Source organism: Ictalurus punctatus, chromosome 17, assembly GCF_001660625.3.
Source record: "Ictalurus punctatus breed USDA103 chromosome 17, Coco_2.0, whole genome shotgun sequence".
NCBI classification, from domain to species: domain Eukaryota; kingdom Metazoa; phylum Chordata; class Actinopteri; order Siluriformes; family Ictaluridae; genus Ictalurus; species Ictalurus punctatus.
In genome coordinates this window covers 22,675,895-22,700,665 of record NC_030432.2, presented here as the reverse complement: position 1 = coordinate 22,700,665, position 24,771 = coordinate 22,675,895, and the positions used below count along the sequence as shown (strand labels likewise).

At 39.3% G+C, this 24,771-nt stretch overlaps 2 protein-coding genes across 6 annotated transcripts in view; both read right to left on the bottom strand.

The window, feature by feature from the left end:
- si:dkey-52l18.4 (uncharacterized protein LOC560708 homolog) overlaps positions 1-19,856 on the bottom strand; it is a 35,855-nt gene extending 15,999 nt beyond the window's left edge. For 2 of the 4 annotated variants that reach the window (XM_047161409.2, XM_017490588.3), the window contains exon 1: positions 19,704-19,840. The gene's annotated coding sequence lies outside the window, so the exon portion shown is untranslated. Of the gene's footprint in view, positions 1-19,703 lie in introns of all 4 variants that reach the window. The other 2 variants (XM_017490589.3, XM_017490590.3) reach the window with 2 other exon arrangements.
- On the bottom strand, positions 1,853-16,116 carry tsku (tsukushi small leucine rich proteoglycan homolog (Xenopus laevis)). 2 transcript variants are annotated; one of them, XM_017490586.3, is made up of 3 exons: positions 15,792-16,116; positions 12,976-13,099; positions 1,853-4,400 (listed from the first exon to the last, which is right to left on the bottom strand). In XM_017490586.3, the coding sequence occupies exon 3, from the start codon at positions 4,392-4,394 to the stop codon at positions 3,348-3,350; it is 1,047 nt and encodes a 348-aa protein (XP_017346075.1). In that variant the 5' UTR covers positions 4,395-4,400; positions 12,976-13,099; positions 15,792-16,116; the 3' UTR covers positions 1,853-3,347. The 2 variants fall into 2 exon arrangements, with proteins under 2 accessions (XP_017346075.1, XP_017346073.1); XM_017490584.3 differs by lacking the exon at positions 12,976-13,099 and having other exon boundaries at positions 15,792-16,114.
- Positions 19,857-24,771: the final 4,915 nt, after the last annotated feature.

Sequence of the window (24,771 nt, the reverse complement as noted above, 5' to 3'; positions counted from 1 at the left end):
GTGCTCTTCTGGAAAGATTCGAGGGTGTGTTTCTAACCAACAAAAGCCACGATGAGACACACGTTCGATGCACTTACGTCTACATACTCCTTGCGAGTCCGAACCAAAAGTCCAAAAGTAAAGGGACATGCTGTTATAGGAAAATAATCAGTGTGGGGTGGTGGCTTGATGGAGCATGTCCTGAAGTGGACTTACTGCTACCATCCTTTTGGATGGACAACACCACAATCCCAAGGTGTTTTATTCCTCTTACACTACAGCGGTTTTCCAGCGATTACGGTTTTTAATTAATAAAATAAGATGCGTTCTCTTTCTCAATTTGTAGTTACAATTGATGTTGTGCAACATCCGCAAGACAAGTGATTCATGTTATTAAGAGTGATTCATTTTGTATTAAACGTTGCTATTTAACAAAACAACGTAAAATAACTAAAAACATCGTTTATAGTAGGAGTCTCCAGTGTCAGAGATGTATTTAATGGTAGACAGTTTATTTCTGGTTTATCAGTAACACGACGTTGCGTTTTCTTGTTTTGTCTTGTTTTTATTTTTGCTGTACTAAAATAGAGAAATAAACATTTTCAGCTAAGAGATTACTAATGCGGGATGAGGTTTAAATGGGTCCAGCGAGTCAGTTAACATCGGAGCGTTTAGAACACCTACACAACTGTCAATCATTCCAAATTCATATGTTGATCTGAAATTTGTGTTTTTATTGCTCTTCCGTTGTTTTCGCGAGTGATGTGTCATGCCGGCATACTCCGATGTTGAAACGTGGCGTATTAATAACATTAACCTTCATGACGTCCTCATGCACAAGTGCGTACATTTGAAATCGTGTCGCGCAATGGTGGGGCAGCACGTCCACATGTTGACTTTTAGCTCCGTACTCCAGTTATTACTGCACCTAGTGGTCAAACACAGGAACTGCAACAAGCTCTAATAGATATCCACTTGGGCAGGAATCACGCTGCCCCATGCTAGGGAGGGAGGAGCAGCGGACAGAACTGTTAATGACAGGGTTGCCAGATTAGGTTGAAAAGATCTTGATTTGTAGAAAACAGTCTGAATTAAATGTACAGGACCATTTCTATTGTAAAATATATTGGAAGGATTTGGAGAGGCAAAGCTGGATTATAGCAGGGACGTTAGAAATACATGTGAAATAATTGTTCTTCATGCAAATTCTGAGAAAAATGTCTACCATGTTCAATGGGCAATTAAAAAAAAAAAAGTTTTGGGAGATTTTGTGCGATGAAAATGTATCCGAAACCAGTCATGCTTAAGTGATATTACCTCGAACACAGCCGAACGAACGTACATCGAAAACGAGCTGCTATGTTGTCAACTCTCAACGGCCTATTGCGTAGTTACCTTAAAAATTCACTAGATAGTAGCCTCTACCATAAGTCATAGATTTTCATCTTCATTTTGTTTTGAGGCTACTTCTTTATTAACGTCGCCATCCCTCACCGAAATCCACGGTCATGAGCCATTTCCTTTCTACAAGATACTAAATAAAACGTCCATCCCTTTTTTATTTCGTACATACCATAGTCTCTCATCGATTCAGACTGTGAAAAACTGCAAAGTAAAGACGTGACACAAATAATAACATTATACTGTATGAAATCCAATTACTGGAAAACCGAACAATAAACAACAGACTACGGCAAGAACAAGCCATATCCTTGCAATTTCTAGATATAAAAAGGTGACAATTCCTGTAAATATCACTCAATGATATATGAGAAAACAGTTACAGATAGTCACGAGAACGAAACCTGTACGATGTGATCGTGTAGAAGTGCACGAACGATCCGTTTGAGAAAGTGACTCATGAAAGACGACGTAAAAATAAAAAAAAAAAGTTTATTTAACCATAAAAATGTAGTGTTTGGTACAAATGTACAATTCTATACAAAACCCAGAATTACAATTGTTATTTTAATCGATCATTTTGTATGGTGATAAAGTGCAAAACAAACATTTTTGACCCAGGTCCATTATGATTTGGACTTGAAATGCACGATTAGATTAAACGTTTGATTAAATGCCATGAGCTTAAAATGATGTTAGAAACAGAGTGCACGTTTTAAATCATCCTCAACGTACGGTTCGCCATTTCCGCTCGTCGGCCGGCTCGCGGGATCGGGAGTCGAGTTTTATGAAGAGGGATGGAACCCGACTCCAGTCGTTACTTTTCTTCCCAAAGTCTGAAACGTGCAAATGCTTGAAAATATCCATCGGTACCGTAAGCCCACAGCAGGCTGAAACACGTGCACGGCGTCACATTAAGGCACTGAAATTTCATTCCCCTTTGGTTAGAATGTATAAAGTGGTTCTCGAAGTTGCCTCAGGCACATCCAAAGTGTAATGCACGGAATGTAACAAAAAAAAAAAAAAAACACAACAAAACACAGCCCCTTATTTAAAAGAAATGTGAGGAAACGCAAGCGGCTAAATACCTGGATTAAAGGATTAAACGAATGTAACAAGAACAGAAAGGCCAGGTCTACTTAAAGTGCATATGAGCTCCTAATGAGCTCTTAATACTATAAATATAAATCTGTAGAAAAATAGACTGAAATGTATAAATTCATGAATATCGGTTGGCTTCATGTGCAAAAACCTCGATTGGGCCTCGTTTAGCGAAAGCGGTAAGAATGAACCGATTCGGACGTCGTTAACAGGACGATTTGGAATTCATGAAAATGAAAATTTGACTAAATTTACATAAGGAAACTGACTAATCTCATCAAATATCAGATCTTACATCCGCCGAGACACTACGACGTTATATACAGATTACACTAAAGAAGTTTAAAATCACCAATTTAGTGAAAATGTTCACTTGAAAGAAAGCTATATATAAATTAAGAGAAATAACCCTAGCCATTCAACTAGGACAAACGTAATGGTGTCCTAAGCAGGAAGTGGCGCAGTAGTGTTGTCATGGTAGCTGATGCTCGGCAGTGGCTAAGCTGCATTATTGGAAGATTTAGGAGGCACACTTTGATCGTTTAAGTCGTCTCTGTGAGCTTTGCCTTTTAATGGGGATTTTGGGGCGTGGCTAAATGGAAATAACCTGTGCCGCGAACGTACTTGTTATTTACGGCCGATTGATATTTATCAACGTACGCGGGAGGGTGAAGAACATCGGCGTTACGGAAACATCTATAAATCCGTCACGAATCTGAATCGGTTTGGTCTGTGAACACATTTACGTATGAATAAACGAGGCCCGATGAAGGAGTCAAAGTGAGAATATCAGTCTCAGAGAAATAAGGCACTAAAGAAGAAAAAAATACAATATTTAGTGTATTTTGAAGCTTTTTTTTTTTTTTTTACAATATGATTCCTGGAACATCACAAGTCAAAATGTCGTTTGCTTTCGCTTGTCCTATCTGCCTGTGGAACTGTCCTTGCTTGTGAGTTTTCCAGCAATGCATATTTGGCCCCAGAGTCGCACTTTTAATACTTGGCATGTTGTTAAAGATGGTCACAGGTAACGGAGTGGCTACCGATTTGGACAGATTGAGCTCCTGTAAAGCACTCAGCCCATTAAACACATCGGGACCCAAAGTCCTGAGCTGAAAGTTGTTTGAAAGGTCCAGGACTTGGAGATTCCTCAGGCCTCTGAAGCTGTTCGGATGGATGACGGACAGCTCGGGGAGGCCGCTGAGAGTGAGATAGACGAGATCCGTCAGCTCCTCGAAGGCTCCTTCATCGATGCTGCGGATAAGATTTCCATCCAGGCTCAAATACTGCAAGCGAATTCCTGCAAGTCTGGGCACGGTCCTGAGCTGATTGCCTGCCAGCATCAGGCTCTTGATGTACGGCGCATGGAGGCGAGGGTTTCTCGAGATCGCGCTGAGAAGGTTGTTAGAAAGATCTACGCTGATAGGGGTTTCCGGGCCTCGTGTGTTGAAAACGTTTAGGTCGAACTCGCGAAATCTGTTGTCGCTGAGATCCACCTCGGTTAAGGGGAGACCGGAGAAGCATCCATCGCTGAGGTTCTCCAGAACGTTCTGGCTGAGGTCCAGGGTCTCCAGGTAGCGCAGTTTGTTAAAGGCCTTGGAGCTCATTCGTGATATGAGGTTCTTGCTGAGATCCAAGCTGACCAGAGTCGTGTATCCGGGTCCTGACAGCATGGAGTCGGTGATGTAGCTGATGGAGTTGTGGGACAGATCCAAGTGGGACGTGTCTAGAGGAATGGGGATGGGAGTGGCGTCCGGTCCGTGTCCACTGCAGTCCACCTTGGTGAGGCTGAAGCTGTCGAACAGGCCGTAGCTCTCCACCTCACAGCGGCACTTCGGGTGGCAGTTCTTCACCCCTCCTGCCGTGACCTGGGCGAGCAGAGAGGTCAGGCTGAGGCACAGGAAGGCCACCATGATGCTCTGTGAACAAAGCACATCAAACCCATGATAAACAGCACATGATAACGGTGCAAGCTATCAGGGTATTCTTTTATAGCCACTTTGTAGGCACGGGTGATATTTCCCAAAATCACACCATGATGTGTAATTCAACACAATATCGATATTATATTGTCATCAGACAGCTCTGGTTCTTCATATTAACGACAGTGTCCCCGAGTCGTTTCATGAAACCGGTTTGTAAAGTACTAATCAGCAATCTCCCACGCACCCAAACCCAAAGCAGCTCCTGTCCCAACATGACATATTACCACAGAAAAGCCTGGAATCAATGTTCTCAATAACGTAAAAAAAATAAAAAAATAAAAAATAAATCAAATAAGAAAGGAAGAAAGAAAAGTCTTTAAAAAAGAAAGAAAGAAAGGAAACATGATCTTGTAAGAAATTCATACAAATTTGAACAAACAAGGCTGACGTGCTTGGATATCATTCGAGTTCTAACAAACTAAATTCTTACGAAAAGACAACACCGCTATCCCCGCCCCCAACTTCAACCTATGTAATGTTTACCTGATTTAATGCGAATTAGCAAGGGCAGGACCAATTAAATCTAAAAGTGGATACTTTTATAGTACATCACTGTTTATTATTGATTTATATCACGGCAGTGTTGAACTCAAATTCTGATTCGTCGAAATTTTCTAGAACAGCAGCTGCCCGTAGTTTTGACTGTAGTCATTTAATTCATATAAATGAACGATCGCTCATATTAATGCCCTCGATCTAAACGTTAATGTTATGTTTCTACAGTAACAACTCACTCGGAGGGACTGTTCGTAATACGTTTATATGGGAAAGCTTTCTATAAGGAGACGTTTATGGGAAGGAGTCTCCGGTGTCAGTGTTTTGTAACAATAACGTGACAAGCTACGTTTCTTTGTCTTATTAACTTAAAGGGGGGGGGGGGGGGGGGGGGCAAGATTTGTAAAGGAATGACTATTCATAGCTGCCATAACGCAAGTGATGAACTTGTTTTGCGGATGCTCCACAGCATTACGTGTAACTACACGGTTAAAATAATGTGTCGTTCTTTAATTAATAATAATAATAATAAAAAAAAGTAAGTGTTACGCTGTCAAAGGTGTTAACAGTAGCGCCGCTTTGCTACGTTCCTATAACAGCACACCCCGAGTGTTTCATTCCTTATATAACTTTTTTTTTTTTTTTCCTCCCTACACCAAATGCTTATACAATAATAAATAAGACCATGCTATGCTGTCTGATTTACATTTTGGACCTTTTGTTTTATACATACAAATATAAATGAATAAAACCAAGTCTAACGTGCCAGAACAGGCGATCGTTACATGCTATTAAAAGTAAAAGCCAAGACTCATAAATCACCAAAGTAAAAGCCAAGACTCATAATGACTTAGCAGTTAGAAATGTACAGAGCTGTGCATTCAGAACATTACTTCAATTTATAAATAAATAAATAAATAGATAAATAGATAAATAAATAAAAATAATAATAATAATAATATCTATATATATATATATATATATATATATATATATATATATATATATATATATATATATATATATATATATATATATATATATATATATAGACATGTTTACAGACTACAAAAGCAGTTAAGAGTGAATTATTTAGTAAGACGGAATGCACGGAACTCATTTTAAATATCTGGACTGCATCTTTATTAAAATCACTGATAAACCAATAATGTCCCGAGAAAAATATAAACACTCCAGCAAAGACGTAAATCTTTTGTTATAGACGCAATCTTAAATCTGATTGGTCGGAAGGTGTAGATTAATTTCCCATGACGGCAGCTTAGACGTACGTCTAATGCGTTATCGTTTCTGTAGTAACGACGTACGCGGGGACTTGTACGATGGACTGTAAGCACATAATTTCTCGAACATTTATGGAAGGAGTCTCCAGTGTCAGTGCTTTCCGACGGTCAGAGGTAACGCTGTGCCATCAAGTTTTCTGACATGAAAGAGTCTTCAGGATGGAGGAGTTTACGCTTTCCAGCTTTTCGCTAACTTGAGATCATTTTGTTTTTCCCTTATTAACTTCAGAATTAAGACAGACTGGTGAGGGTACAACTGTTTATAGCTACTATAACGTGTAAACAACAACAACAAACAGTAGACCAATAAGTTGTCTTGCAGATGTCCAACATAAAATTTGACTAGAAACAGTTCAAAAGCATGACGTGTTGTTCATTAATAACGTTTTTTATTTATTTATTTTGATTATTTTCCTACAACACGGTGCACCCCGCATGTTTTATTCCTTTATTAACCAGCAAGGTCGAAGATCCTGTGACGCGATACTCACAAACTCCAATTTTCAATTCAAGCGCCTCTTAATTATCTACAATTGCCAGGGTTCAAATCCTAAATAAACGAATATTTCAATTTGAATATTTACACACCTCTCAGGCTGTGCGATCTTCTTCAACTGCTTTCTGCGATGCGTGAGGTGATCTGCGTGATAACAAACCTGACATGTGTGTATCATGTGTTTCGTTTGGGTGATTTAAAGCATAGAATTGTGAAAAAAAAGGGGCGTGGCGTAACGGGGTGAATGAAAGACACCCTTTTGAAAAAAACAAAACAAAAAAAACACGCAGGATTAATGAAAGGAGCTTAAGAATAAACACTTGTGTGCCGTTTTACATTTAGTATTACACGAATGATGAAGTAACAATAAAGCCTATTACGGTAAACAATAGATGGAGAATGTTTAGCGTTCATTAGTATGAAATAAAGTCTATCGGCGTACGAGGATGTTCCACTTGGTTGACATCAGCTAATAAACCATATTCATTAATGATGCCAGCGAAAAATTCCTTTATTTTCCTTTTTTTTTTTTTATTCCTCATGTAACATGGCTTAGAAGTAGGGGTGTGCAAACTTTTGCACTTTTGGAAAGACGGTTACTTTACAAGCAAGACAATATTGTTCTGTGCCTAGTTTTACACTCAAAATTTCTGTGCGTCATCGGGTGGGGGAAACAACAACAACAAAACGCAAAACATTCCTGTTAAAACGCTTTAAACGACGTCGTAGTGCCGCACCCTAACTGTTGACATAAACACTGACGTCTGAGGAGGAAGAGGACGGAGATGAACCTCGATTATATAACTCCTGAAGAATGAAGCAGAAAGAAAATCCTAAAGACAATGCCTATCGCTAATCTGGGATGCTAACAGTATTAAAGACAATTTTTTTTTTATCGCTACATTTTTTTCAGCTTGTATTCACTCCACATGACACTTTGCAAGTAATGATATTCATGATCGTTGGGCTGAAGGTAAAGGTGAAGCTGACCTGTAGAACACATCATTTTCACTGCTAACGCTAGCTAACCAGCTAACACAAGCTAAATCACCCCATTTTCCGACTGACCTTTGAGTCGAAACTGTATATTATCAAAGTCTTCAATAGATTAAAAAAAAAAAAAAAAAAAAAAACGCTTTAAAGTCAGCAACTGACAAAGAAATGCAGCTTTATAGTTTTATGTCAAACGGATATTTTTGAATCACCGCATTCGGGGAGCAGGTACAGTCCCTGGTTAGCCTGGTCGCGGACGTTCAAACTACTTTTCTGAAAAGTGAGAACGGGAACTTTTTTTTTTTTGGTGGACGTTCCACAACATTACATGTAACACAAATGGATATAAAGTATATCATTTAAAAAAAAAAATCTTTTAATAAATAAAAAAGTGCAATCCTTGGAAAATCACTGTGGTATAAGATGAATAAAAGACCAGGACACGCTGTTCTAGGAAAATAATCAACATCAGCTTGGCGGCATTAAATCCACTTTATCACGTAACCGTGTCAGGGATGATTTTCCTGTAACAGCACACCTACAAGTGCTTTAATCCGTATATGTACATTAGCCTTGGACTCGATTTTTCTGGTCATACCAGCTGAAATCTAAGCAGTGCGTGTTCTCATCTTATTAAGGTTTTAACGAATACATTATTGAAACGTTAAAGAACTTGAATGGTTGAAATGCTGAACTGGACAAAAGTCCATAAAAAGAGATATTCTGTGGCGTGGACATTAAAAACCCGACTATTTTCTTCTAAATGAAGTTCAATAATAATGACTGGGATGACTTCAACCCAGAGCCAGACTTTTCATCTTTTCCCTCGTTCAGTTCAGGATTCTGAAATAAATTCGCTGGATTACATTATAAGATGGATGGAAAACGAAAAGGTGTAATCGATCACTGAAATCTGAAAAGCCCTTGTGACAAATGTGTGTAATTGAAATGGGGTTGTTTGAAGGTCTAAATGTGATTCGGTCTCTTCATCAGATCTGACAGCAAATGAAAAATCGGGCTAAAGTTCGTCCTTCCTGTGTAGTTGGTCACATGTCACTCTTGCTCAAGTTCGCCTAATCTAGCCTTGTAATGATATCCATATAATCATCCGAATAATTATTGAACAAGTGCTGACACTCCTGTTTAATTGCCATCTAGCACTTAACAGAATCTCTCATGACCTCAGGCCAAGCTCTATGCTTTGTCTATCTGGGTTGTTTATCCAGACTGGTGTCATAAACTACTTGAGCAGAGTTCAACGACTGATAAATCCCATTTACCTTACAAATATCAATTACAACCACGGAAGAAAGCAAAACCCTGTCTGTGGACGAGGTGATCAACGTGGTTACTGGGTTCTTAATATCTATGCGCTCGTTCGAACACTATATTGTTTCCATAGTAACAACTCCTTCGACACGGAGACTACTGTATGATCGTTGAGACGATGAAGCTTTCGGTTAGGACACGTTTATGGAAGGAGTCTCCAGTTTCAGCTCTTTGGAAAAGTGAGATTTTATGCCAAATCCATCTTATTGACTTCGAGAGAGGGGGGAAGAGAGAGAGAGAGAGAGAGAGAGAGAGAGAGAGAGAGAGAGAGAGAGAGAGAGGCAGGTGAAGGAACGACTGTTTGTAGCCGCTGTAACATAAGTGAGAACAGGAACTAACTTGTTTCATGGATGTTCCATAACGTTCAATGCAACTATAAACGGTTAAAAAGCACCGATTAATAACTGGAAATTTGTAATCATTGGGAAATGTGGTAAAAGTGGAATAAAACGGCTGCTAGAGGAAAATATTTTAAATCAGGGTGGTAAGAATGATTGTTTTGCGTTGAGCCGCATCACGCCACCCCGTCTTAGATCTTCCTCCAGTAACAGCTTGTTAAAGGAAGCCAAGTGCTTTATTCGGGATTTATTTTCACACAGTAAACTTTTAAATACTTTAAAAATAAGCATCTGTAGGCGCTCCAGCATCTCTATGAAGTCTGTATTTAGCACCAGCTCAGTCGACACCCTCAGGTCTGAACGCTACGTTTTGGTTTTTTTCTTCCTTCCCAAAATGGCCACCTCTGGGTTTTCCCTCCCATACTGATTGCTGATTGAGTGTGTGGAAAAGGCTGTTGGTGGCAGCTGTTTTCAGCGCTGGCTTTGTTGTTGTAGCGACTTTACCCCTTGTTCATGCCAGGACAAACGGATGTCTAAGTGTTCCAAAGATAAACGTTTTCCTTAAGCCTCAGTGCACATTCCCTTCCTTTTGGAGATTAAGAGCCTTAACCTCAAACCCCATGAATCCTTTTAATAAGCTCCTTTTCTGAACAAATAAGATTTTCAAGACGCCCAACCAGAGCCTTTGTTGATCTTCTTAAATCTGGTGTCTGAGAATCAGCAGAACGGGAGGAACCGGATCAGATGCTTGTGCTTCCATTGGCAGCAAACATCTGGTTATTTCATGGGGATCATGACCTCTCCGCCAGGTGCTCTCTCTCTCTACAACTGTCATCTTTATACTGGAACTTCAGTGTATTTAAAGAATAATTGCGGTCATCAGACTTGTTACACAGTTTGACCGTGTGTTTTTTTCCTCTTTGAAATCCAAGGCGGGAAATTAGGGGCCAAGCACCTTTTTCTTCTTCCCCAATGGGAGTCTATGGCAGCCCTATGAACCGCAAGTAAGAAAATGATCAAATTTGGCACACTCATAGATATGACCATGAATAGTATCTGGACCAATTATGGGCTCTCTAGGACCAATTCTATAGCGCCACCACTAGTTCAAAAATTCACTTTTCAAATGGTTAGAATGGTTGAACACTTTGTCCTACAGAAAAGAAATTTCGTTCATCAGATCACTCTCCTCATGGTGATCACAATCCATGTCTTACATGGAGACTCCACCCCATCACAGTAGTCACTATTTTAAAATGCACAGTCAGAAAGAAAAGAAACATCGAGGTTTTCACCAGATTGTGAGGGAATGTAGATTTGGGTATCGTCAGCATAGAAGTGATGACGGAGGCCGAGCGATCGCAGCAGATGCCCAAGTGCAGATAGATAAATATTGAATAGTAAAGGGCCTAATACTGATCCCTGAGGAACACCAGTGAGCACAGAGCTAGTGTCAGACCTGTAACCACGCAAAGAAATAAACCGGGAACGGTCAGGAAAACAGGGTTTAAACCCGTTTAAAACCGTCCCCGAGACACCAAATACCACATGGTGGGTGAGTAAAAGACCATCATCAACAGTAGCTTGGCAGCTTGAAGATCAAGCAGAATGAGAATGGAAGTAGCCCCAGAACCAGAGGCCATCAACAAGTCATTGGTAACTTTGGCCCACGCCGTTTCAGCACTCTGAATTTTACGAGAACCTGACTGAAGGCGTTCAACAAAGAGCTTATTAATTGTAAGATGGTTACACAATTTGGACGCTACAACACGCTCAAGTATTCTTGCCAAAAACGGAAGACTTGAGATGGGTCGAAAATTGTTAAAATCATCCAGGGCAGCATTTTCTTTCTTTGGCGCAGATGTAACAGCAGCAGCAGTCTTTAACACTTCTGGAACGACCCCAGTCTCCAATGAATCATTTATAATGCTGAGGATACTAGGGCGGCGAAAATCGAAACACAATTTAAATAGGTTTGTGGGAATTGGATCAAGCAGGCAAGTGGTAGATTTCATGCTGCATAATTCCCTTGTGAGAGCCTCAGAATCAAGCAGTGAGAAATGAGTGAAAGAAACACCAGTGAACCCAGATGGACGAAGGAGTGAAGAGGCAGAGTCAGGTGTGACAGGAATTTCTCTGCGAACATCATCAATCTCAGAATTACAAAACTGAAGAAAAGAATTACATAGCTGCCGAGAAACAGGAAAGGTGATAACAGCATGGGATTTCTTTGATTGTTTACAATAGTCTGAGAGAAAGACGTTCTTTATGCCAGGTTTCGGTTAAAAACAACAAGTCTGAAAGAAAATCCGATAAAAGCAGCGCCTTGTTATTCATGGACCGCGCGATGAATAATGCGGCGTAAGCCTGGCTCTGAAGTGGAGACGACAGTGGTTTAATCTCCACGCGGGGAACCGATATTAAATTACTGTGATCAACACCAGTATGAAGCAGTCTGTTGGTCTTACGTCGACAGGTAGGGACAAAGATGTTAGGAGAGGATGAGACAGCAAAACTGCGCCTCAAACCTCGATGGACATATGGTTTAGGACGTAGCGATCCAGCATCTCGACAGAGTCTTTGGCTAGACAATATGAGCTCTGTTTTAAAGTCAGAAGCTGGCATGTAGTGTACCTTAAGGCCATGGTCATTAAGTGCACACTTAATGTGTGCACTTAATGGGATAAGGCGCTGATACTCCGGAGCATACTGTGAGCACAATGTCGTAAGATCCACAAACACAGCCGGACCGAGGCGTCGATTCCCCGCTGAACGTATTCCAGGTGGAACACAGAAGTCAAAACAGTCCAAAGTATATAAAATGGCACTACCACATCTCAGCCGTAGGGGCACCGAAAGCAATACGACAAAGAATTCGCTGTTATTTAAAACAATATGACTTAAATAAAACGAAACGAAAGCAAACAAACGGTGACAGGAGCAAAAACGCGCCAGTGTACCCCGTCAACTGGAAGGACCGGTTAAACACCGCTTGCAGCTTTAATTATCTTTGGTCTTCCTCTAAAATTTCCCTTTCATTCATAATGTTGCACAGGGCTTTGGTGAAGTTTTTTTTTTTTTCCCCTTCTCGTAAACTGAAGTGATATTTCTTCTTGCGTCACGTTGACGTTGTGATTGTTCACAACTACACGTCTCGCTACGGGACACAAAACCAGCCATTTGTAGACAAGTCAGCTCACGAACATGAAATGTCTTGCCTGTATTGTCCACAAAATTGTTGCCCTCACTGTAGGGGAAAAACGTCCCGTTTGTCCATCGCTCCAATTGGTAATCACCACATTACTTTTCATTTGCATAAAAAGTTGCATACAAGAGCCAAATGCTTCATTAGTAATGGCGAAATATCCCAAATATAGTAGGCGGAGCCAAAACGTAAGCCACATATTATTCACGCCATTTGATCAGACTTTAACATCCACCTCAAATCTGTGTCTGAAATGTCATCTTGTTCTGTGTATGGTTAAGGAGCCTTGGACTTTTATGACAGGAAATAACTTGCTGGGAATGTTGCCAAGATGATCGCCGAGCAGACATACTTGAAGGCCTTTGCCTCTGCTCAACTTTTTCAGCCCGGCTCCTTTTCATTGCCAGCTCCCATTGCTCCGCCTCCTGTTGCTGTACATCGCCAGCTCTTCTCTGACTTACATCTGCTTCATCGTGCTGCAATGTGATATAGTAAATAGTTAATTTCATCACACCTGCTAGCTAACTTCACTCGCACGTGCAGTACTGATCTGTAAGGAAGCACATGATCCACAAGACTATACAAAATATATCCAAACGACTCACTGCACCCGGTCAGGGAAGATGTTCTTATCTGTTTGATTAGCAGACTGCTAATCCGGTAAAGCTAAGAAGAGTCGGCTTAGCTGAGCTTAAAACTCTCCAGTGACACCAAAAAAATCCTGCAAAAAAAAATGCAAACCGAGTACAACTTCAACATGAGATGTACTTCTGTAAACTATGAAATGGACATATACAGATGTATACAGTTGAATGCAAACAAAATTGCATCATGTTTTCTGGGTGGGGAAAAAGAAAATATCGTGCCTGTATTTTATAATTAAAAAAAGAAAGAAAAAAAAAAACCCCCAAGCTGAAATGCGGATGTTTCTTGCAACCCAAGTGCAAGAAGCCAAGAATGTGTCATGATGAAAAAGGCGAAGTATAATATGCACGCTATAAAGTTGTTTTGTTTTTTTAAAAGATGACATGGGGGCGGATTATTGCAATCTGAGGTTTTCTTAAAGCTGCTCAGAAAACACAGAAGTGGTCCGAGGCAGTTATACATTCGAGCATATGATTTATTACAGAATTCACAAAGCCAGATGTCAACTTCTGAACTGATCTGATCATTTGAGTTAATTGTGAAAATCTGCAATCTATAATATAAAAAAAAAAAAAAAAAAAAAAAACACGAACATGGAGTGGACTACAGCATGAATAGGATTATAAAATTTTTTTTTTTTTTTTTTTTTTTTTTTTTTTTTAAACAATAGCCATCACAATCAATCTTTGCCAGATATTCTTTATGGTGTTTCTCTACTTGAACGACTTTTCTAAAATAATAACAACGTACATTTATTTATGCAAACAATCAGGGATTGCGCAAATGTCCATACTTGATAAAAACAAACTATTTCATCTTTGGATGTTGTTAAAATGTTATTTACATTTTTTAACGCAAGTTTAAATGTTTACTTCACTGCGAAGATGCTCTCTTGAACCTTGAAGATAATAATAATAATAATAATAATAATAATAATAATAATAATAATAATAATAAAACAGCTTGTCATGTTACCGAGAAGCCAGAAAGCCTAAACCCTCCTCTGTCCTGAAGACTTTCCTGTGACAGATAACTTACCCTGTTACAAAGTACTGACACTGGAGACTCCTTCCATGAATAGATGCTTAAAATAAACTAGAGCTGCAACAACTAACCGATAAAATCGATAAGAATCGATTATGAACATCGGTGTCAACGAATCTCATTATCGATTAGTTGTTCAGCGCGCGGCAGGGGGAATGTTTAGTATTTACTCTCCGAAGCGTGGTTTCAGAACAGAAGTAACGTAATGAGTAAAGTCGTGTCCCAAATGACGTGCTATACACTTACACTATGCACCGTGTACCCTACTGTCTAGTGCAGCGTTTCCGCGGACCCCTAGTGGTCAGCGGTATAATTGCAGAGGGTCCGTAGGAAAGTTTGAAATATTTTTAAGTAATAATTTTTTTTTTTTTTGGTTAAATGTATCAAAACATATTTAAATGAGATGTTTTAAAATGAATCAATTTGGTCATCCGCGTGCATTCGCAAATATCACGTTAGCCGAGCTGACGATCGTTCATTGATGGATTTATTTTAAATTTATTTGCAAATGAAATGATAATTTGCAAAAAACCTATGAGTGGTAGACAAGTTCAAGTGTCGCATTGATGGATGAAATAAACAAAAGATATTTCAGAGTGTCAAATTAAATGTCACACCAACAGTAAAATGTCATTGAACCTGGGATTTGTACAAATTTTATAGATGCAAAAAAAGAACAATTAAACTACAGTCCTAAATGAATAATATATATTCTGGTGTGTGTGTGTGTGTGTGTGTGTGTGTGTGTGTGTATCGGGTTCTTCTCACTCTTATATAATTGGACAAACAGTTGTGTAAAGTTTTAGTCTTCAGTTTATATTTGTAACACTCAGTTTGTGGATTTTATTTTAAATAAAGGAAACAAATGGTACTGAAAGTTAGCCCCTCCCTCCCCCCATCCGATTAATCAAAGAAAAAAAAAAAAATAATAATCGCTCACCTAACCGCGTATGAAAATAATTGTTACTTGCTGCCTTAAAATAAACATCTTCTTACCCCCCCCCCCCCAAAAAAAAAAAAAAAACCCTGCAATTTTTTTTTTACAACAAATTATACACCTTTATTAAACGCCACCACGTTATTTAAGCTTTAGATGATGTACTCCTCTATGTGAATGAGTCGTTGCTATAGAAACGCTACCATATAAGAATGACTGCATCAATATCGCTTTGCTTTTAGAGTTGCTGTTACAGAAAACGAATCAACACTCCCTGACCAATCAGATTAGAGAATCCCCGACAGCCACGTGTTACAAAAGTATAGAACTCTTCATTTGATGATGGATGTGCGCGTGACGTGCAGCTGTAGAGGATTAAAAACAACATGCAAGAGTTTACAAACTGAACAACAACAACGATAAAGTTTACACAGGAGTAATGCAATACTCTGGAAAAGCACGGGTACGTGTAGTTTTGTACTGCACTGAATTTGATCAACTTTGCATGTTGTTAAATCAGTGATCCGGACTTCTGAACTCACCACGCGCTGTGACTCCACATTTACTTTCTCTGCAAAGGAAGATCCAGCACTGGACTCGACTCTGGCAAACATTTGAACTCTCTCTCTCTCTCTCTCTCTCTCTCTGTCTCTGTCTCTCTCCCAAAGCTCCGACGTCCTTCACATGTCTCTTATCACCACGGTGAAGATGTCTGCATTCCGAATCCGCACGTCGTCTTTCTTTAAAAGTTTGCACGCAGGAAGATAAGAAACTCAGACTAGAGAAGAGGAGAACAACCCGCCTGAGTGTGAGGAGAGGAGGACATGGCTCCACAGCTCGAGCCTCACCCTGCCTCCTATCCATGACCAATCAGGAGCGAGTCATGCCTAAAACGACTCTTTCAAAACCGACTCCCAGGAATCGATTCAGAACTCCCAACGAGTCTCTCTCTTTTTTTCTTTTTTTTCATTTCTCTAATGGACAGGTATTAAAGCGCAATCTGTTATGATTTTGCTTTAAAGGTCTCATACAATAGATTTACATGCATCCGAGGTTAAAAAACAGGTCAATGTGCTCGTAATTTAAACTGCAGCATTAACTTTTTTTTTTTCCCCCCAGTGTCACAAACGACTCGTTAAATGATTCGTTCGAAAGTCCTCCTTTCAGAGAGCATACTCGGCTCTGATTGGTTATTTGTCTCTGTTGTGATTGGTTTAGAGCTGTCAGTGTTTTGGGAAAAGGAGACGCCCACTACCATAATGAGTTTCAGCTCTGGTTGTTCGAGCAGCCCATGAAGAGCAGAGGTGGGGCTTTTTGTTACAAACCTACGTAGGTTAGAACAGGAAGTAAAGTCTGGGATTACTAACGACTCGATTCAGCTGTTCAGAAGCGGTTCCTTCTTATGGAATTCGATAACGCCGTTTGTCGTGCGCTTTGATTTTTTTAAACTTTGCAGACTTTTTTTTTTACATTCGCAAACAGCTACGTATACAACACACTACATAAAAGGTAATAATTTGAAAAAAAAAAAAAAAAAACATAATAGGTGCACTTTAAGGCTGTAAAAATCCCTCATCACACTTTATTTAAATCGAAAGTTTTTAACTAGCATGAATTCATTTGATTTCCATTATTTGAGGCCAGCAGTATTATGGAAGACCTCTCCCACCCCTCTCATGAACTTTTCACTTTTCTGACATCTGACGGAAGGTGTCAGAGCCCATACCTACTGTAAATGCCCTGTTTTGTTGTTGTTGTTGTTGTTGTTGTTTTTACCAAATACTTCAATGGTTGAGCGACATCTACTATTTTGCGATGCTGCAACAACACTTTAACACTGTTGACACAAATTCAGTGATATAGTTTTATGCTGTGATTAACTAAGAGAAAAGCTTAGCTTGGACTTCCTCTGCAGTCCAGTTAATGCAATTTGTTGCAAAAATAAGCATTTACATGACAGTTACCAGCAGTTTAATGAGATTTCTTATTAAATATATAATATCATTTTGATTGGCCTTGCTGCGCCAATATTTTTGATCAGTGTATGTACACCGATCAGCTAAAACCACATTAAAACCACCTGCCTAATATTGTGTAAGTCGCCCTTGTGCTGCCAAAACAGCTCTGACTCGTCGAGGCATGGACTCCACAAGACCTCTGAAGGTGTGCTGTGGTATCTGGCACCAAGACCTGAGAGCAGATCCTTTAAGTCCTGTAAGTTGCGAAGTCGGGCCTCCATGGATCGGACTTATTTGTCCAGAACATCCCACAGACGCTCGATCGGATTGAGATCTGGGGAATTTGGAGGCCGAGTCACCACGTTGAACTCTTTGTCATGTTCCTCAACCGTCCCTGAACAGTTTTTGCAGCATGGCAGGGCGGATTATCCTGCTGAAAGAGGACACTGCCATTAGGGAATACCGTTGTCATGAAGGTGTGTACTTGGTCTACAGCAATGTTTAGGTAGGTGGTACGTGTCAAAGTAACATCCACATGAATGTGACCCAAGGTTTCCCAGCAGGACATTGCCCAGAGCATCACACTGCCTTTGCCATCTTGCCTTCTTTCCATAGTGCATCCTGGTGCCATCTCTTCCCCAGGTATGAGATGCACATGATGTAAAAGGAAACCTGATTCGTCACATCAGGCCATGTTCTTCCAATGCTCCATGGTCAAATTCTGATGCTCACGTGCCCATTGTAGGTGCTTTCGGCGGTGGACAGGGGTCAGCATGGGCACTCTGACCGGTCTGCAGCTACGCAACCCCATAAGCAGCGAGGTGTTCTCACACCTTTCTATCATAGCCACCAATGACTTTTTCAGCAGTTTGTGCTACACTAGCTCTTCTGTGGGATAAGACCAGACGGACTAACCTTCACTCAGCACATGCATCAGTGAGGCTTGGGCGCCCATGATCCTGTCGCCAGTTCACCGGTTGTCCTTCCGAGGACCATTTTTGGTACGTACTAACCACTGCATACCGGAAACGTACCGGAAACACCCCACAAGCCCTGACGTTTTGGAGACCTAGTTGTCTAGCCATCACAATTTTATCCCTTGTCAAAGTCGCTCAGATCCTTACTCTTGCCCATTTTTCCTGCATCTAATACATCAACTTAAAGAACTGACTGTTCACATGCTGCCTAATAAATCCCACCCTGTCACAGATGCCATTGTAGCGAGATAAATGGTGGTTTTAACATCATTGGTGATCGGTGTATATAATACAGTGCATACATTGGAGTATATATACAGTATATACATATTTATTTGTATGAGTATTTTTGAACATTGAACGTTTTATTTATTATTTTATTTTGAATGTTACTGAGAATTTGCTCGGCATTTTCCAGTTTATTATTGAAACTAATATCAGGCTGTACTTGGCATGCAACTACTTTGATTACAGTCGACTAATCATTTACTATTTGTTTATTTATTTATTTGTATTTTTATTTATTTTATTTATTTATTTATTTTTTACAGTACATGCTTATAAATATTTGACTATTGCATTTTTAAAACTCATTCCAAGTATGCACATTAACAGTGACCTCTTCATTCATCAATGAAGTGTTGCAATACAGATTTTTTTTTTTTAAAAAGTTCAAAAGTAATTTAATGTTGTCTTAATCTTTTTTTTTTCCATTTTGTTTTATTTGACCTTTGATTTTTTTCCTCACAATATTATTTGCGAGAAACTAAAGAAATAATAATAATAATAATAATAATAATAATAATAATAATAATAATAATAATAATAATAATAATAAAAACAACTAACAAAATGGGGAAAAAACCCCACTTATTTGTACAGTAAATAAATCGAACATAATTGCACACTAAATAAATATTAATAAATCAATTACGAATAATAAATACATATTTCATGGGAAATGTGCAAGCTGTGCCATCTCTTAAACACATTTTTTTTTTTTATATTCAAAATTTAAACTGGATTTGTGGCCATATGTCGCCTCACGCTAGGACAACGCCACACAAATGGAAGTTTCTTCTTAGCCATGAAACTGTTACTGTGAATATCGACAAAACAACAGCATGATTCATCTGAATTGTGGATTCCACAATAAATGAACGGATCAAATTGAAAAAAAATATAAATAAATAAAGACTGAACGATTCAGATTGCGCAGTTTGATTCACTTCAACATGGAGTTTGAAGGAGTCGAATCACTTGAGTGGATCACAGTTCCCCTCACTGTCCAAATGGGTGGCAAATGACAAAAATAAATCGATAAATAAATCTGTAGAATTTGTAATCTGAAAGATAGAAATGTTCGTGAAGGTCGCCTTATATTTACAGCATCAGTGAAATATGACCGATCAGTAGTATGTATAGAAACGTGCGAACAAAAATCTACACACTCTGGTGCTAAAACTTTAGTATGTAATGTTTAAAACCCAAGAAAGAGTATAGTGGTTTAAATCCTTACCAAAACTTATGGCGTAAGAGAGAGGCTTCTAGCTGACGGAGTTCGAGAGCGATGACTGCTGAGGAGTAAAAAAAAAAAGTCCCTCTGCTGAGGGCAGGGTATTCGAGCTCAGGTCTCTGATTTGCTTGCGCCAGTTTGATAAATATCACTCTCTGAGTACCATGGTAACCAATCGGAAGGTGTGCTGCATAAGTATTCAGCCCCTTGAACTTTTCCACATTCTGTTATGTCACAGCTTGAAACTGATATTGACTAATTGTTGTTATATGTCATGGATCTACTCAAAATAACCACTTTTAGTGTTAGTTACAGACCTGAGTGGCTATTGGGAACGGTGTACTGTGGTGAACTTTAAACATTTTGGACTTAAATCGCAGCACAGCAACTAGAGAGGACGAGCACGCCAGCGGATAATAACGAGTATTGTTAGTAACAAGCTAGCCGGCTAACGTTTGGGATAGCGTTGATGATTACCTTATCAAAGCAGTGATTTGTATAGTCATTGTTATACACTTGCAATCAAAATGATTCAACCCCCATTGCAAATCAGGTTTATTGTCAAAACTGACAGACTTTCAGCTGTGTGCAACGAACAAATCACAAATCAAACAAACGCAAGTAATTGAAGCAGTTCGGCGCAAGGAATGCTTCAAGTGGTTTTCTCAAATTTAACTGGAAATGCAACTTATAATGAAGCCCCCCGCCCCCCCGCCCCCACCTTCCGCCTAGAGGAGGCCATCCATCAGAAGTCAGTGAGTGTGTGGATTAGTCAGAGGGGATTAGTCAGAGAATCAGCCAAGAGGCAAAGAGTAACTCTCAGCATGACGCTACCACCAGCATGCTTCACAGTGGGGATTGTTTTCTCAGGCTGATGAGCGGTGTTGGGTTTCTGCCAAACGGAGTGCTTTGTGCCAAAAAAAACTTTATTTTGGTCTCGTCACACCAGAGAAACCTTTCTCCACACGTTCGCCGAGTTTGAAACGGAAGTCCGATTCAATTCTGAGATGCTACACTTAGGAAATGTGAAAGTCCAAGAGAGGTGGAGATTTACGCAAGGCCCTGTATGACTTTGTTTTCTAAATGATGCAACTTCTGCTCCTAATCATTTTAATAGTGTAATTTAAAAAAAAAAAAAAAAAAATTATTACATAATATTTTTTGTCCAAAAAAAAAAAAACAGACCTGTTTGAATCGAAAAAGGAATTTGTCAAATCGAGTAACATATCAAACGTTTTAAAGGACAAAATGAAATGAAACACACAACATCTTTTGATTATATGTTGCACTTCATTATTTCTTCGATTGATTTATTTGGGTTTTCTGGTAAGAATGATATCACAGACTTAAGGTTATGAAATCTCTTTATTTCAAGGGTATGCTCCTGAAGTGTCAATAAACACTGTACCTTGAAGACCATAAAAAGTTTTTTTTTTTTTTCTTTTCACTTTGGAATGGTTTCATTCTTCTGCGTACTTTTAAAAAAAAAAAACAGTCACACGGTTGAAAATGAACTGCAGCCGAGACGACTCAAGCTTCATTATTTACTTTGTTATCCCTCAGTGGGTGGGAATGTGACCCCATTGTGACCTCAGCTCAAACACATACCAAACACATCCTGACAACTGACTCAGGAAAATAAACAAAAAACAAATCACATTTCTTTTACACTGTAAGTCCCGCTGTTGTAACTTAACTCAAATGCATTCTGAATGAACTTCATAAATTGTATGAATAAACAACCGCGAATGATAAAAGTAAACAGTTAATCCATTTTGTTTACTTATTATATAAACTCCAGATGAAATTATCAGGTGAAATCGTGTGTGTTTCTTGCTTCATCCATTCGGTAAAATCCGAAAAGATCAAACTGCAATATGTAAATAGAGGCTACAGCTCCACCTTGTGGTGAAAACACCTCCAAACTCTTCATGACAATGAATCAGAATCAGAATCATTTTAATCGCCGTATACATTTACATGTATGACGTTATTCTTGGTGTTTGGTCACAGCACGATACACACACTCACACACACACACACACACACACACACACACACACACACACACACACACACACACACACACACACACACACACATCTCAGACAACACTACATCATCAATTACCATCCTAATATACAAATATTACACCTTAAGCAGAAATGATAGGCTTAGTTGTAATTTATATTACAGTGGAGGTAGAAATACTGTAGCAGCTGGATGCAGTTCAGGGTGTATTAAACCAAGTGTTACAATTTTGGGTTTCACCCCGTCCAGGGTGTCCCCTGCCTTGTGCCCCGAGTTCCCTAGGATAGTCTCCAGACTCCCCTGCGACCCTGTGTAGGATAAGCGGTATGGAAAATTGAATAGATTGATGCACTATTTTGGGGCGCACGGTGGCTTAGTGGTTACGGTCACCTCACACCTCTAGGGTCGGAGCTTCGATTCCCGTCGTGGTCTTGTGAGTGTGGAGTTTACATGTTCTCCCCGTGCTGCGGGGGTTTCCTCCGGGTACTCCGGTTTCCTCCCCCAGTCCAAAGACATGCATGGTATACTGATTGGCGAGCCCAAAGTGTCCGTAGTGTATGAATGGGTGTGTGAGTGTGTATGTGATTGTGCCCTGCGACGGATTGGCACCCTGTCCAGTGTGTACCCCGCCTCGTGCCCCATGCTCCCTGGGATAGGCTCCAGCTTCCCCATGACCCTGTAATATAAGCGGTATAGAAAATTTAATGGATGGCTAGATGGATGCTCAATTTTGCCCCCTAGTGGAATAACTGAGATATAACCCCCCAAAACTTTCAGTTTAATTACAGTCCACATGATGATTTTAATTTTGAACACGATTTCAAATTTCATTTGGTGCGCCAGAGAAGAATCTTTATTGGGCCGGTACTGACCCATGGACCGTATGTTTGACATCTGTAGCCTTCAGAGCACGATTGTGGGTAGATAGGTAGGTAGGTAGGTAGGCAAAAAAACAAACATACATACAAACAAACAAATAAATAAATATTGTGTGGTGGTGCAGTGGGTTGAGTTTTGCACCTCAAAACTCCAGGGTCCATGGTTCTGGTTACTGGTCTGTGTGGAGTTCCTTCTGCTCCTATGTGTATGTGTGTGTGTGTGTGTGTGTGAGAGAGAGAGAGAGAGAGAGAGAGAGAGAGAGAGAGAGAGAGAGAGAGAGAGAGAGAGAGAGAAATGCCGTCCCATGAAAAGTGTATTCCGGCCACACACCCAGTACTCCTTCACTGCTTACTGAAGTATTAATTAGAGTTGGAGTGAACTCCACTGACCCAGTGTAGCCTGGATGGAAAACATAATAAATAATGAAATATTCACTGTGAAATATAGACATCTCTAGAATGATTCAAAATATAACGTGCAAAATATGAAATGTCTAAAGAATAGTAATAAGGTAGTGAGTGATATTTTGAGCTGAATTACAGGAGCGTCATACAATTGAATTATTTTTGACTGCATGATTGATGAAGTACATTGATTTACATGAAAGAGGGAACTTGAAGCGTTCTTCGCTCTTCTTCTATTCATATAAAGAACAAAAAAAAAACCCACATAAGACCTCAGATGTTCCCCTTTTGAGTTTTCACACAAACCTTTCATTATCCGCTAAATTTATTTATGAACGATACTATAGTGAATCTTTGAATAAAGTGTTACCCATACATGTAATACATATCAATAATATCTCCACAATGTGGGCTCTTTCTTGAGGAAACACAATTCAAACTAAAATGATATTAAAGCTGTATGCTAAATGGAACATTTATTTGGCAATAACTATAAATTTCAATGCAGTGGAATTTAAAATGACATGAAGTGTCCTGGGAGTTGTGAGGTGTTTTAGCCACTAGGTGGCGCTGCAACATTTCTGTATCAGATGTTTGCTGCTCGGCTGGAAGATAAGTACAGAAACAGAAGAGGACATCTGTACCTGAGTCATCGTGTTTAATCAGTGAATGATACAGGAGTATTAATATACAGCTGATATCTGCGTGTGTTATTTATATCGGTTTCATTAAGGGTGTGGTGAATCATTTCCTCACCGTGTGTGTAGGACTGTGGATCATTAGATGGCGGTGATGGTTTAACATTGAGAGGATAAAAGAAAAACAAACAAACAAACAAACAAAACACCATGCGTTCTGAGAACATCTGGACAGTGAGACTATCTATCTGTATAGGAGTTAAATCCGTTTGTCTATCAGTTTGTCTGTCTGTCTAACTCTTAAATCCATCTGTCTGTCTATCTGTATCTGTCTGTCTGTATAGAAGTTAAAATCCGTCTGTCGTCCGTCTGTCTTGATGTTAAATCCATCTGCCTATTTATCTATCTGTCTCTGTCTATCTGTTTCTGTCTGTCTGTCTGTCTGTCTGTAAGTTAAATCAATCTGTCCATGCATCCATCCATCCATCCAAAATATCTATCTATCTATCTATCTATCTATCTATCTATCTATCTATCTATCTGTCTGTAAGTTAAATCAAGCTGTCCATATATCCATCCAAAATATCTATCTATCTATCTATCTATCTATCTATCTATCTATCTATCTATCTATCTATCTATTTGTACTGATGTTAAATCCATCTGTCTATCTCTTTGTATTTACCTGTCTGTCTGTCTACCTATCTGTCTGTCTGTCTCTATCCATCCATCTATCTGTTTGTATCTATCTGTCTGTCTGTCTGTCTGTCTGTCTGTCTGTCTGTCTATCTATCTATCTATCTATCTATCTATCTATCTATCTATCTGTCTATCTATCTGTTTATCTATCTATCTATCTATCTATCTATCTATCTATCTATCTGTTTGTCTATCTATCTATCTATCTATCTATCTGTCTATCTATCTGTTTATCTATCTATCTATCTATCTATCTATCTATCTATCTATCTATCTATCTGTTTGTCTATCTATCTATCTATCTATCTATCTATCTATCTATCTATCTGTCTATCTGTCTATCTATCTATCTATCTATCTATCTATCTATCTATCTGTCTGTAAGTTAAATCAATCTGTCCATGCATCCATCCAAAATAT

Coding starts and splice junctions, on each gene's coding strand:
- tsku (XM_017490584.3), bottom strand. CDS start 15,863: ATGTTTGCCAGAGTCGAGTCCAGTGCTGGATCTTCCTTTGCAGAGAAA. Junction 4,401..15,791: donor ATGTGGAGTCACAGCGCGTG/GTGAGTTCAGAA, acceptor CTTTGTTCACAG/AGCATCATGGTGGCCTTCCT.